Source organism: Quercus lobata, chromosome 8, assembly GCF_001633185.2.
Source record: "Quercus lobata isolate SW786 chromosome 8, ValleyOak3.0 Primary Assembly, whole genome shotgun sequence".
Classification (NCBI taxonomy): domain Eukaryota; kingdom Viridiplantae; phylum Streptophyta; class Magnoliopsida; order Fagales; family Fagaceae; genus Quercus; species Quercus lobata.
In genome coordinates this window covers 36,832,668-36,844,684 of record NC_044911.1, presented here as the reverse complement: position 1 = coordinate 36,844,684, position 12,017 = coordinate 36,832,668, and the positions used below count along the sequence as shown (strand labels likewise).

The 12,017-nt window shown below is 37.4% G+C and overlaps 1 protein-coding gene and 1 pseudogene across 1 annotated transcript; one reads left to right on the top strand and one right to left on the bottom strand.

Annotated features, from left to right (window-relative positions):
• Positions 1 to 259: 259 nt before the first annotated feature.
• LOC115957696 lies at positions 260 to 2,061 on the bottom strand (annotated as a pseudogene).
• Positions 2,062 to 8,588: 6,527 nt separating this feature from the next.
• Positions 8,589 to 11,697, top strand: LOC115955782 (receptor-like protein kinase FERONIA). The gene has a single exon (XM_031074116.1). It carries the CDS (start codon positions 8,736 to 8,738, stop codon positions 11,442 to 11,444), a length of 2,709 nt encoding a protein of 902 aa, XP_030929976.1. The 5' UTR covers positions 8,589 to 8,735; the 3' UTR covers positions 11,445 to 11,697.
• Positions 11,698 to 12,017: the final 320 nt, after the last annotated feature.

The window sequence follows — 12,017 nt, the reverse complement described above, 5'->3', positions numbered from 1 at the left end:
TAGAGTATGTTTTAATATTTCATTAAATTATATAAAAACCTATAAAAACATAGATGAAAATAATATCTTATAAACTTCTTCCAAACGCATCATTAATTTTACAATACATGACCCTTATAAGTGTGTGACACCCACATGCAAATTCAAATTGTAAGAAAGGTATTATACATGTTAGATGCTTGAAATAATTATTTCTACTTTGGACCACAACATCATTGGTTCTTAACACTGATCATGAAGTAAATTTGTTTACCCAAGATGAAGTTCAATCCAACAAACACATGATTTGCAACGTCATTCTTATTCACTCTCTTTAGTACATATATGATATATGCTGGAATATTAACATCTAGAAGAACGCCAATAATTATATTCTTATTTAAAAAGTAGTAATCTTATCAAACTTGCTCCATATGTGAAATATAATGACTTACTAAGACACGCTAAAAATTCAGCTAGCACTTTCTTTTATCGACCTTTCGGAATAGAAATCTCAGAAAACACTGCCCCAACAGACATTAATCCATCCGAATCCAAACTAGCAAAACTTTGGTCTTCCTTGCTTGTAAAGGTGACCCTGGTGTTGCTGTTGGTACTTGACTCTTGTCCACTGCTACTACCGAACATGTCACCACTATCATCTACTGTGGACTTACGGATGAGAGCTTTCTCAGCATCAATCATCTCAATTTCAACCCCATTAAGCATGACCTCTTCATCTGCTGCACTCTCTTGCAACTGCAATGCAAACTCAAGGCCCCACGCCACATCGTTCATCGATGGGCGTTCGGTTCCATTGTCAAGCAAACAATTTGTGGTGACCTCAACAAATTTATTCAAACATTCTGATGCAATTGAACCCTTCAGAAATGGATCAATAATTTCGTTAAGCTTTCAATCCCGACAGCATTGTTTGACCCAATCCACTAGGTTGATTTGCTCCTTTATCGCCGAACGTGTAATGGGTGGCTTTGCACACAATGCTTCACACAACACCACACCGAAAGAATACACATCAGAGTCATCAGACTTCTCAGTTAATTGCTGACGTCGACAATATTCCGGATCCAAATATCCGAAACTACCTTTCACCAATGTGCTGACGTGGTCCTTGGCAATCCATTCCTCATCCAATAAGATATTTGTGGTCTTCACATCACGATGAATGATCAAGTGCTTTGCGCCTGTATGAAGGTAGTTCAACCCATGTGCTGCACCAAAACAAATTTCCAACCGTTTTTTCCAGGAAAGGGGCGGATTATCAATATTGTAGAGATGGTCACGGAGGGTCCCATGGGCCATATAATCATAAACTAGGATCATCTTATTGCCATCATTACAATACCCAATCAGAGACAAGATGCACATGACGGAGTTCAGATAGCATCTCAATCTCGGTCTCGAACTCATGGGCCCCTTGCTGAGACCCAGGCTTTAATCGTTTGATGGCAACAGGATCAGGCTTTGGCCCATCCATCATTGTACTCTTTATACACTTTACCAAACCCACCAACACTAATAATGAAAACATTATCTAAGTTGTTGGTGGCTGCTCTAATCTCAGCCAATGAAAAATAACGACAGAAATCAGAAGGTAGTGTAGACCCCGGGTCTTCGTTGAATTGATCACATGGAAAGTAGATAGGCCCCACCAAGTATTCTCATTACTGTAGTCTCCGTCCTTGGCTCCCTTATCCCTTTGGAAGATGAAGAAAACGACAATAGAGATAATGACTATGCCGGAAACTACACCCGAAACTATGCCAATTATTGTAATACTGTTAATCTTCCGCCGAGTCGGTTGTTTTATGAATGGTTGGAGGAGGGAGGCACCACGGGTTCAAGCCTTAGGGGGAGCATTATGGGAAGATCTAGAGTCACAAAATTTGACACCTGTTAGTTTGGTACAAAAATGGTGTGAGATTGACTCAGATGAGAACAAATGAAAATTTGCCAAACTCAACAAGAAGTGAAAAAAGTGGTCAATATTTTTTGTGCAAGTAGCATTACTCAAGCATTCTGCTGGTAGATTCTCTGAGATTTCGATCTATCATAGTAGCCAATTTGTTGTTGTTGCCCCTTTCGAAAAAGTTTGTTTCTAAACTAGTTTGAAAAGAAACTCTCAAACTCTTTCTATATCTTTTTATTAGATGTTAATTTAAAAAATATAATTGTTGGATTATATGTTTTTTTTAAGAAGATAAAATATCAATAGAAAATCAAAAATCAATAGCTATATCATCAATCAAATATTTCAATTTCAAGTTTTTCGATATAAAATTATGTATAAAAAATTAGTTTATTGATCAAATAGCAAATAACATCTAATTTAAATAACATTTGATATGCGTGTTAAGAATATATATAGAAAATGCAATCTAATGTTTAGATTTTCAAAATTCATATCCAAGAAAAAAATATAAGAAGAATTTGAAGGGTGTCTGTCTTCCACCATCTTTATTAGCAAGTGAGCTAAAATCTTTGCCTAACTTTTTAGTTTTTAGAAGCTGAATTTGTTGCCTTTTACATGGAAGGGAAGGAATAATAAAGCACGAATATCATAATAATAATAAAAAATTTTAAAAACTGCTTAAAGAGAAGAAGGTAGCAGAGAGGCAAGTGAAGAGAAGTTGATATAAAAGAAAGATAAAGACAGTCGTATGGTCTTAGTCTTTGTAGTTAAACTGCTTGTAGTTTAGTTTGGTTTTTAAATTCAATTTGAACTACTAATTTATTCTGTCAACAATTAACCTTTTTTTAATACAAATTTTGTATTAGACCCACTAACTCCTAAACTCAAGTTTATTATTGATAATTACCTGCAGCTCACATGGTGTCTTATTGTAGCTGCTTCCGCATACTTTGGTAGTTTTCATTTAAGCATTAGCACCCGGTCTTCTATATGCCATATGTTGGTATATTTTAGCATCAAGACATAAAAACAACCCATTATCCGATCTTTCAATCCCAAAATTTTGTATAGTCTTGTTACAATACCATCATAAATTTATGATGGTACTATAGCACCATTATAAACATAAAAATTAAATTTTATTCCAAATATCTTCTTCTTCTTTTTTCTCTCTCCAGTCTCTCATCTCTCCTCTCTTTCATTCTGTCTATCTCCCTTATCTCTTGTTCTAATCTCTCATTTCTTCAAAACCATCATGGTCGGACCCCCATCACCAAGCCAAGTTGAAGTCACTCACCATTCCCTGATCCAAGTCCTCAAAAATTTCAACAAAATCTGCCTCCTTCAAGCTTCCCAATGGCGAATCCACTTCCTTCGAGCTTCAACAAAATCGAGCTACCCAATGGTGATCTTGAGCTTCCCGATTTTGGGTTTTTCTTGTGTTTGTGGGTGAAGATTGTGTGGCTTCGCAATCTGTTAGCGATGGAGATCATGGTGGGTTAGTGGTGGGTCGCATGAGTCAAGTGGGTCATGTGAGTCAAGTGGTTTGTGATTCATGTGGGAGTGGGTTTTGGGTCGGTGAGTGGCGGCAGCGCAGTGTGGTGCTTGCTACGGTGGTGTTTGGGTTTTGGGTTTGTTGTGATTTGCTTGGTTGATTTGGATGGTGCAGCAGTGGTGGGGTGGTGGTTGTGTTGTTGATGATGGTGGTGGCAGGTTGTGGATCATGGGTCAGGTGGTGGGTTTGGGTGGCATGGGTCAGGTGGTGGCTACGTGGGGTTATGTGGAGGTTATGGGTCATGTTGTGGTGTGGGTTAATTTCATTAGGTGTGATTTTGGTGGGCAGCGGCGTGGTTAGTAGGTGCAGTGGCTTGGGTCTCATGGGTTGGTGGAGCTCTCTTTCTCTCTTTCTCCTCTTTTTTTGTCTCTCTCCTCCTCTTGAATCAAGACTCCATGGGGTCTCATGAGTTGGTGGAGCTCATGAGTTTGATGTGGTAGATGTGGCAAATCGGGGTGGTGGTTTTGTTGTTGATGGTGAATCGGTGGGTTGTGGTTGTGTTATTGAATGTGGATCAATGGATAGTGATTGGAAAGTTTTGGGTGGATCAATGGGTGGTTGTGTTGTTGATGGTTGGGTTGAGTTTCTATACTAAGGGTTTATTTTGGGTTTGTTTGAGTTTCTGTGCTGGGGTTATTGGGTCTTCACAATGGTGATGGAGGTGATGAGTGGTTAAGAGAGAGAAAGAAAGGGGGGGGGGGAGAAAGATAGACAGATTAGAGTGTTAATGACATAATTGATATATATTGACTAATCCTTTGACAAAATGCACTTTATTTGTAATTGGGTAGATCTAAGATGGTTTAGTACTTCAAGAAACATGTTGTTCAAGTCAAGTATTAAAGTTATGAAGATTGAACCAAAAAACAAATGAAGAAGAGTTATTCATTAAAGCTCGATAGATATTTCAACAGAAAGTATCTATTGAGATTTACTATTAAAGCTCGACAGAAGCTGAATATGTCGAGATCTACGAAATCAAAATTTTCAGATTTGATTTTCGGCCCATGTTGAAATATTTGTGTAAGGTTTCTTTTCTCACAACCCTAGACATATATAAGACTTATTTTAGAGGCCGTCACAATAGGTATGCACAAGAGAACACATGAAAAAGTGACCGAGTGTCTTATTCTTTCTATAGAAGCTACTGCATCTTTTACGTCTTAAAGTTTTGTAACTAAGTGTTTCTTGATCTTCACTATTGATGAAGTGAAGAACTTTATAACCAACAACATCTTTTTCAAGTTGTTGGAGTTAGTCACGTACTGAGATCTGTGCATCATTGGTGGCGTTCATATATTGAAGAGTTCAGAGGTTCTGAAATGGTAAAAAGTTCTACTGTGAGTTCATCTACGGGAATTGTCGAATCTAAGGACAGAAGTTTTGTACTTGATCTGAAACTTCGCTTTATTATAATGGATTGCTTTTTAGGAAGATTTCCCCCCATGTTTTTTACTGTGAAACTAGTTTGTTTTATTGGTTTTTCTAAGTTATCATATCTTGTCTTATTTACTTTTCTGTTGCGCATGATATTGACATAATATTGATGTTTGTTTGTTTTAACAAGGTTTATTCATAATAAATCTAATTAACAACTTGGGTTTTAAACTTGTTAATTCTATCAACCGGGGTCTAAATTTCCCAACATAGAGAAAGACAAAAATATATTTTATTGTGTAGATATATTATTTTAATATGTTGTATAGGAAAATAAAAGTTAGGATGTTGGATGTGTTGTAAAATGATATGATATAATTGATAAAGTAACTTTTAAAATGGTAAAATGAATTTTTTTGAAGAAACCGGATGTTAATACTCTTAGTTTCTTAGCTCTGCTATGTATATAAACAGAGTGCTTTGTTTGTAAAATTAATTGCTTTTGATCAAATTAGAATTATTTTGGATTATTCATTTTGCTAAAGAAATTGTGACACCCGCTTGATGAGCATGTCCAAATGAAATAGTTCAAAACAACCGAACATGTGCTCAAGGTAAATTAAACAAGATCGACAAATAATGAAGGCAACATGAACTTTGTCATTTTTTTTTTTTTTGATACAAAATTTGCCATTAAGTATTTATTTGGTTATCGGAATTCCTATTTGAACAATTAATTCCTGCACATTAAATTTAGGACAAAATCATATATTCATTAGATTTGTGACAAATTAAACATTCTTCTATTATACCACCACGCACCTTTAGCATAATGTTCATTCCATTAGTATAAGTTCTTGTGGGGTTTAGGGGGGCAAAACCCAGGATTTAAGTCTCTAGAAGGAAGTTTCACACACATATACACTTAGATTGGGCTAGAATAAGATTTCTATCTCAGATATGTTTGGTATAATACACAAAGTAATCAAGAAAGAACAAAGTAAACACAAAAGACAAACAAAAAATTAAATAGCTTAGAGGTACAAAATTGTTATACTTAGACAATATTTGGCCCCACACTATTGTTGCTAAAGAGTTATTACAAATTTTTCCTATGATACAGCCAAGTTTGTTGGGTTCTTCAAACAGCAATTTTAGAGAATACCCACAGAATTTCTCATGTTTCTTAGAAACTGATTTTTGGGAGAGAAAAGAATCGGTTATCAAGTAAACATGAACCACCATTTATACCCATATGGTTATAACCCTCAAAAGGCACCAATGGAGAGTTAAAATGTTTCATAAAACTATTCAGAAAGCTAAAAACATTTTCAAACATTCAAAATAATTACCAAAAATTATGTAGAAATTTAATTTTTACGAGTTTCAATCGATCAAAAGGAATTGAACATCAATCAAAAGAGGTTTCAATTAACTTTGTTGATAAATTTTTTTATTATCGCAAAGGTATTTGAGTTCGAATTTTGCTCACAGAAAAAAAAAATAAAAATAATTGGTGTCTTAGGGGGTGTTTGGATTTCTATTTTCTATAAATCATACCTCTGTTTTCATAACTCATAACTCAAAAATGGTGAGGCCCATGGCTCAAAAGTTTGTTTGGATTTCAATAACTCTGTTTCCAGTTTTTGTTTCTATCACTCAATTCTTTGATTTTTGAGTGATGAGTTATGGAAACTGAAAATACATTTTAGCTGTTTTCAATTTCCATAACTCTGTGTTCAATGGCATTTTTGTAATTAAACACACATAGAGGGACCCACTAGTTAGGTCAGCCGCACCTTTTTTTTTCCTCCACTTTTCTTTCTTCTCCTGGGTTCAGTCAGTTCTTTTTTTCTTTTCTTTTTTTCACTAGGTTCGGGTTTCTTGGATTTTTTTTTTTTTTTTTCACTAGGTTAGGTGAGTTTGGGTACTGGGAGAAAAAAAAAAAAAAAAGCTGCACCGAGTGACAAGTATGGGGCCCACAATCAATGTGAAAAATATTGAGTGATGAGTGAGTGATGGTGCCAAATGGGTAGGGTATTTTAAGTGATGAGTGATGAGTAATGAGTGATGGAAATTGAGTAATGAGTTATTAAAAAAAAAATCCAAACAAGGTTTTCATTTTAAAAAAGGCGAAAAACACATTTTGGTCCCTACATTTTCAACCGATTTCCGTTTTAGTCCCTAAGTTTTTTTTTTACTACTTTTAGTCCCTCTCCTGAAAAACGCTTCCATTTTAGTCCTTGCCGTTACATCAGAAACGGATATTACAGATGTAGCAAACGGCAAAGTTAAATAATAATAAACTAATGTCCGCGTGGCCTAAATTAATAATAAAAAATATTTTTTAATGCCACATCAGTATCTAAATTAAAAAAATTAATTTATTAATTTTAACTAAATAAAAAAAATTAAAAACAGAATTAAAAACTAAAAATCTTATGAATTGAGATCTAAGTGTGCCTTGAACAAGAACAACAAGAACACAAACCCAGATCCAAAAACACAAACCCAGAAATTATTTAAAAAAAAAAAAAAAAAAAAAAAAAAACTAACCAAAGCCAGAAATTCCAATCTCAAAGCCAACAACCACCAAAATAAAACCCACAACAACCCAAGCCAAGAAAATCAACCCACAGCCACAAACCCACTAATCACTTTAATAAGCTCTGTGTTTCACGTTCTTCTTCTTTTTTTGATACTGATTGTTATTGTGAATTGTTTTGTAATTATGAGTTGCTGTCATAGAGAAAGAGAGGGGGACCCGAGATGAAGAAGGTTACGGCGTCGACGTCAAACGGATCTGCAGCCATGGAATCCGACGAGGGAACGAAGTCCTCCTCCATCGATTTCGGTACGGCGAAGGCGATGGACCACATTCGGACACTCACCGATGTTGGAGCCATGACCCGACACCTCCACGAGTGCATAGCGTACCAGCGCTCATTGGACCTCGACCTTGACAACCTCCTCTCGCAGCGCTCCGATTTGGACAAGCAACTCCTCCACCTCCAGAAATCTTCGGAGGTACTCGATATACTCTCATTGAGCGAAATAGTGATTAGTGGGTTTGTGGCTGTGAGTTGATTTTCTTGGCTTGGGTTTTTCAGGAGAGGGATTAAAAAGTGGTAAAAAAAAACTTATGGACTAAAGCGGAAATCAGCTGAAAATGTAGGGACCAAAATGTGTTTTTCGCCTTTAAAAAAATATATATATCAGCATGAAGTGTGTCCTATTGTGTCTTAAAAAAAAGGGGAGAAATGGATTTAATTGGATGATTTACACATGATTATTGCACATCATCAATAATTTTAATTTTCATTATTAAAATGAGCAAATAACGTAATTAATCCATCGACTTTAATGAAAAATATTAAGAAAAAATTTGATAAATCAACCATGGCCCCAATCTAGATGAATCAACCTAGGCCCTGCTAGAATCCTTTGTTTGCCCTCTCGGCCCTCTTTCTTTGTATGTGTAGACCTGAGTGTGGGCCTCGATTGTAAGCTAAGGAGAAGTCCATGTGGCGAGAGTTTCTGGTTAGACTGCTCCACAGATCCAAGGATCATTCACTATTTCTCGAGACGTAGCTACCAATGAAAAGGCCCTTAAAATTACAATATCTTACGGAAAGTGGAAGAATTATTTGAGTGCCAAAAGTAGAATATTTATTAGGAAAGAAAGAAGTTAAAAAATGAAGGGCAAGAACGATTATCAAAAAATAAAAAATAAAAGGGTAAGAACGAAACAAATTGTCACGATGGCTTAATCTATTATAAAGTTCTGACTGCCTCTGACAGTACGTAGTATCATTATTTACCTCCTCCATCCTTCCCTTCCTCTCTCTGTCTGTCTCCTCCTGTCCTGTGTGCGTAGTTGGCTTTGCAACAATGAGCAAAACCAGCAAAAAATACCTTTATCTTCAAAACCCATTTATGTTTAGCCCTTTCTACGCCTTCCACTTTTTCTACCACTTTACCAGCCCCATCGCTGGTGAATTACTGGCCCCTTACAACCTTGTTGAGAACATAGCCCTTGACTGTGGCTTCTCTGGCAACAGTACTACGCTAGATCCGCGGACTTGGATCGGAGACATCAACTCAACATATTCTCCATTAGATCCCCATAACTCATCAGCCATCTCTACGGCGCCTCAATCCCGTACCGCGGTGCCTCAGGTCCCTTACAGCACAGTACGCTTTTCACGCTCCGAATTCACCTATATCTTTTCAGTGACTTCAGGCCAGAAGTTCATCCGTTTATACTTTTACCCAACTTCATACCCAAACTTTGACAGCTCTAAGGCCTACTTCTCTGTCAAAGCTGGTTCCTTTACTCTCCTAAGAAACTTTAGTGCTGCTCTTACAGCTAACGCTATTCATTTAGAAAGTTTTTCAAAGGAGTTCTGTGTAAATGTTGGGGATGAGAAAACTCTGAACATAACTTTCACTCCAAGGCCAGATTCATATGCTTTTATCAACGGAATAGAAGTCGTATCAATGCCTCCCAATCTCTATTACACTGCAGCTGAAAAAAATGGGGCTGTATTTATTGGCCAGGTGCAACCATACCGCATCGAAAACAACACGGCTCTTGAGACGGAGTACCGTGTAAACGTTGGTGGAAGGTCTATCTCACCCGCTGAAGACACTGGTATGTACCGGTTCTGGTGGAGCGATGATGGTTACTTGGTTGTGAACGACCATAGTGTTCTACCTGTCAACACCTTTATTTCCTTAAAGTTCAACAAAATTCCAAATTATACAGCACCAGAGGAAGTCTACAACACTGCCCGGACAATGGGTACGAACAAAACCAATAACAAGCTCTATAATCTTACTTGGGAGTTTTCCGTGGATTCTGGCTTTTTTTACATGGTGAGGCTTCATTTTTGCGAGTTTCAACCAGAGATTACCGGCAGCTCTCAGAGAGTCTTTTACATCTATATAGCCAATCAAACTGCTGCAGCGGACGGTGTAGATGTAATCCAATGGAGTGGTGGAAAAGGGTTTCCAATGTTTGTTGATTATGTTGTGCCGATGCCCGGCAAATTAAATCAGAAGAAAATGAACCTTTCCGTTGCACTGCAAGCAAACCCAGATGATCGGCAGACAGCTTACACCGATGCTATTTTGAACGGGCTGGAAATATTCAAAATCAACACCACCGGAGGCAATCTCGCCGGGTCCAACCCAGACCCGACTCCGACGTCATCTACGGTTCCGCCACCATTAATCCAACAACCAACTGGGCGGAAGGTTAACAAGACGACAAAAATTGGCATTATTTCGGGTGTGGTTTCCGGCATATCCTTAATCTTTTTTATTGTCGGTTTCTTAATTTTCCGAAGGAGCAAGGGAGTCAAGGACGAAGACTATGACGATGCGACCAAGTCAACGAAGACCCAGGGGTCAACAACAACAACACTACCAGCTGATTTGTGTCGTTATTTTACAATGTCTGAAATTACAGCAGCAACCAACAACTTTGATAGTGTGTTCATTGTTGGTGCTGGTGGGTTTGGTAACGTGTATAAAGGGTACATTGATGGGTGGGCCAGGGGCAACCCCGTTGCCATCAAACGATTGAAGCCCGGGTCTCAACAAGGGGCCCATGAATTCAAGACCGAGATTGAGATGCTATCTCAACTCCGCCATATGCATCTTGTTTCTCTGATTGGGTATTGTAATGATGGCAATGAGATGATCCTAGTGTATGACTATATGGCCCGTGGGACCCTCCGTGATCATCTCTACAATACTGATAATCCGCCTCTTTCGTGGAAACGACGACTCGAGATTTGTATTGGTGCAGCACGTGGGTTGAACTACCTTCATACAGATGCGAAGCACATGATCATTCATCGTGATGTGAAGACCACAAATATCTTATTGGATGAGGAATGGACCGCCAAGGTGTGTGATTTTGGGTTATCAAAACTAGGCCCCACTAGCATGTCCAAGGCCCACGTCAGCACAGCGGTGAAGGGTAGTATGGGGTATTTGGATCCAGAATATTATCTACGTCAACAGTTATCTGAGAAATCTGATGTGTATTCATTCGGTGTGGTGTTGTGTGAAGTATTGTGTGCAAAGCCACCCATTACACGTACGGCGGTGAAAGAGCAAGTCAACCTGGTGGAGTGGGTCAAACAGTGCCAACGCGATGGAAAACTTGATGAGATTGTTGATCCATTTTTGAAGGGTACAATTGCAGTGGCATGTTTGAAGAAATATGTTGAGATCGCTACAAATTGTTTGCTTGACAATGGAACCGAACGCCCATCAATGAACGATGTTGTGTGGGGCCTTGAGTTTACATTGCAGTTGCAAGAGAATGCAGCTGATGAAGAGGTGACACTTTGGGGGGTTGAAATTGAGATGATGGATGCTGAGAAAGCTCTCATCCCTAATAAGTCCATTGTATATGATAGTAGTGACATGTTCAGTAGTAGCGATGGACAAGTGTCAAGTGCAAATAGCAACAGCAGGGTCACCGTTACAAGCAAGGAAGAACAAAGTTTTGCGAGTACGGATTTGAATGGATTTATGTCTGCCGGGGCAGTGTTTTCTGAGATTTTGATTCCAAAAGGTCGATAAAAAATAATATAAAATGTAAAAAGGTTGTAGCTAAAATTTTAATATGTTTTATTTAGACTTTTAAGTCGCGTTGGATACTTAAACTAGGTTTGGAAGAAAGTCATTTTATTCACATATGGAGTAAGATGATAGTTGTAACTTGTTTCAACCAAAAAAAAAAAAAGTTGTAACTTGTAATGCATATGTTGGATAAAATTACTACTTTTTAATAAGAAGAAAATCATTGGCGTGCATCTTGGCGCTAATATTTCAATGTGTATTAGTCTCATCACATATGCTTTGCGCGTGCGACAAGACTTTTTATTTTTTATTTTTTAGGTTCACATATTTTACTCGTGATAGTTTTATTTTATTTTTTATTTTAAGAAGAAGTTGTATTATTATTATTTTTTTTTTTTATTGCAAAGTTGTATTAGTACTGGACAACTAATGTGAGAGAAAAACGTAGAGGTAAGAGAAAAAACGGTTTTTTAATTTAGCTAAAAATTAGGAGTTTTTAAATTACTAACTTTGCATGCCTAATCATATGTCTAACCCTATTATTTAAGACTTAGAAACGGATGAATTTGGGAA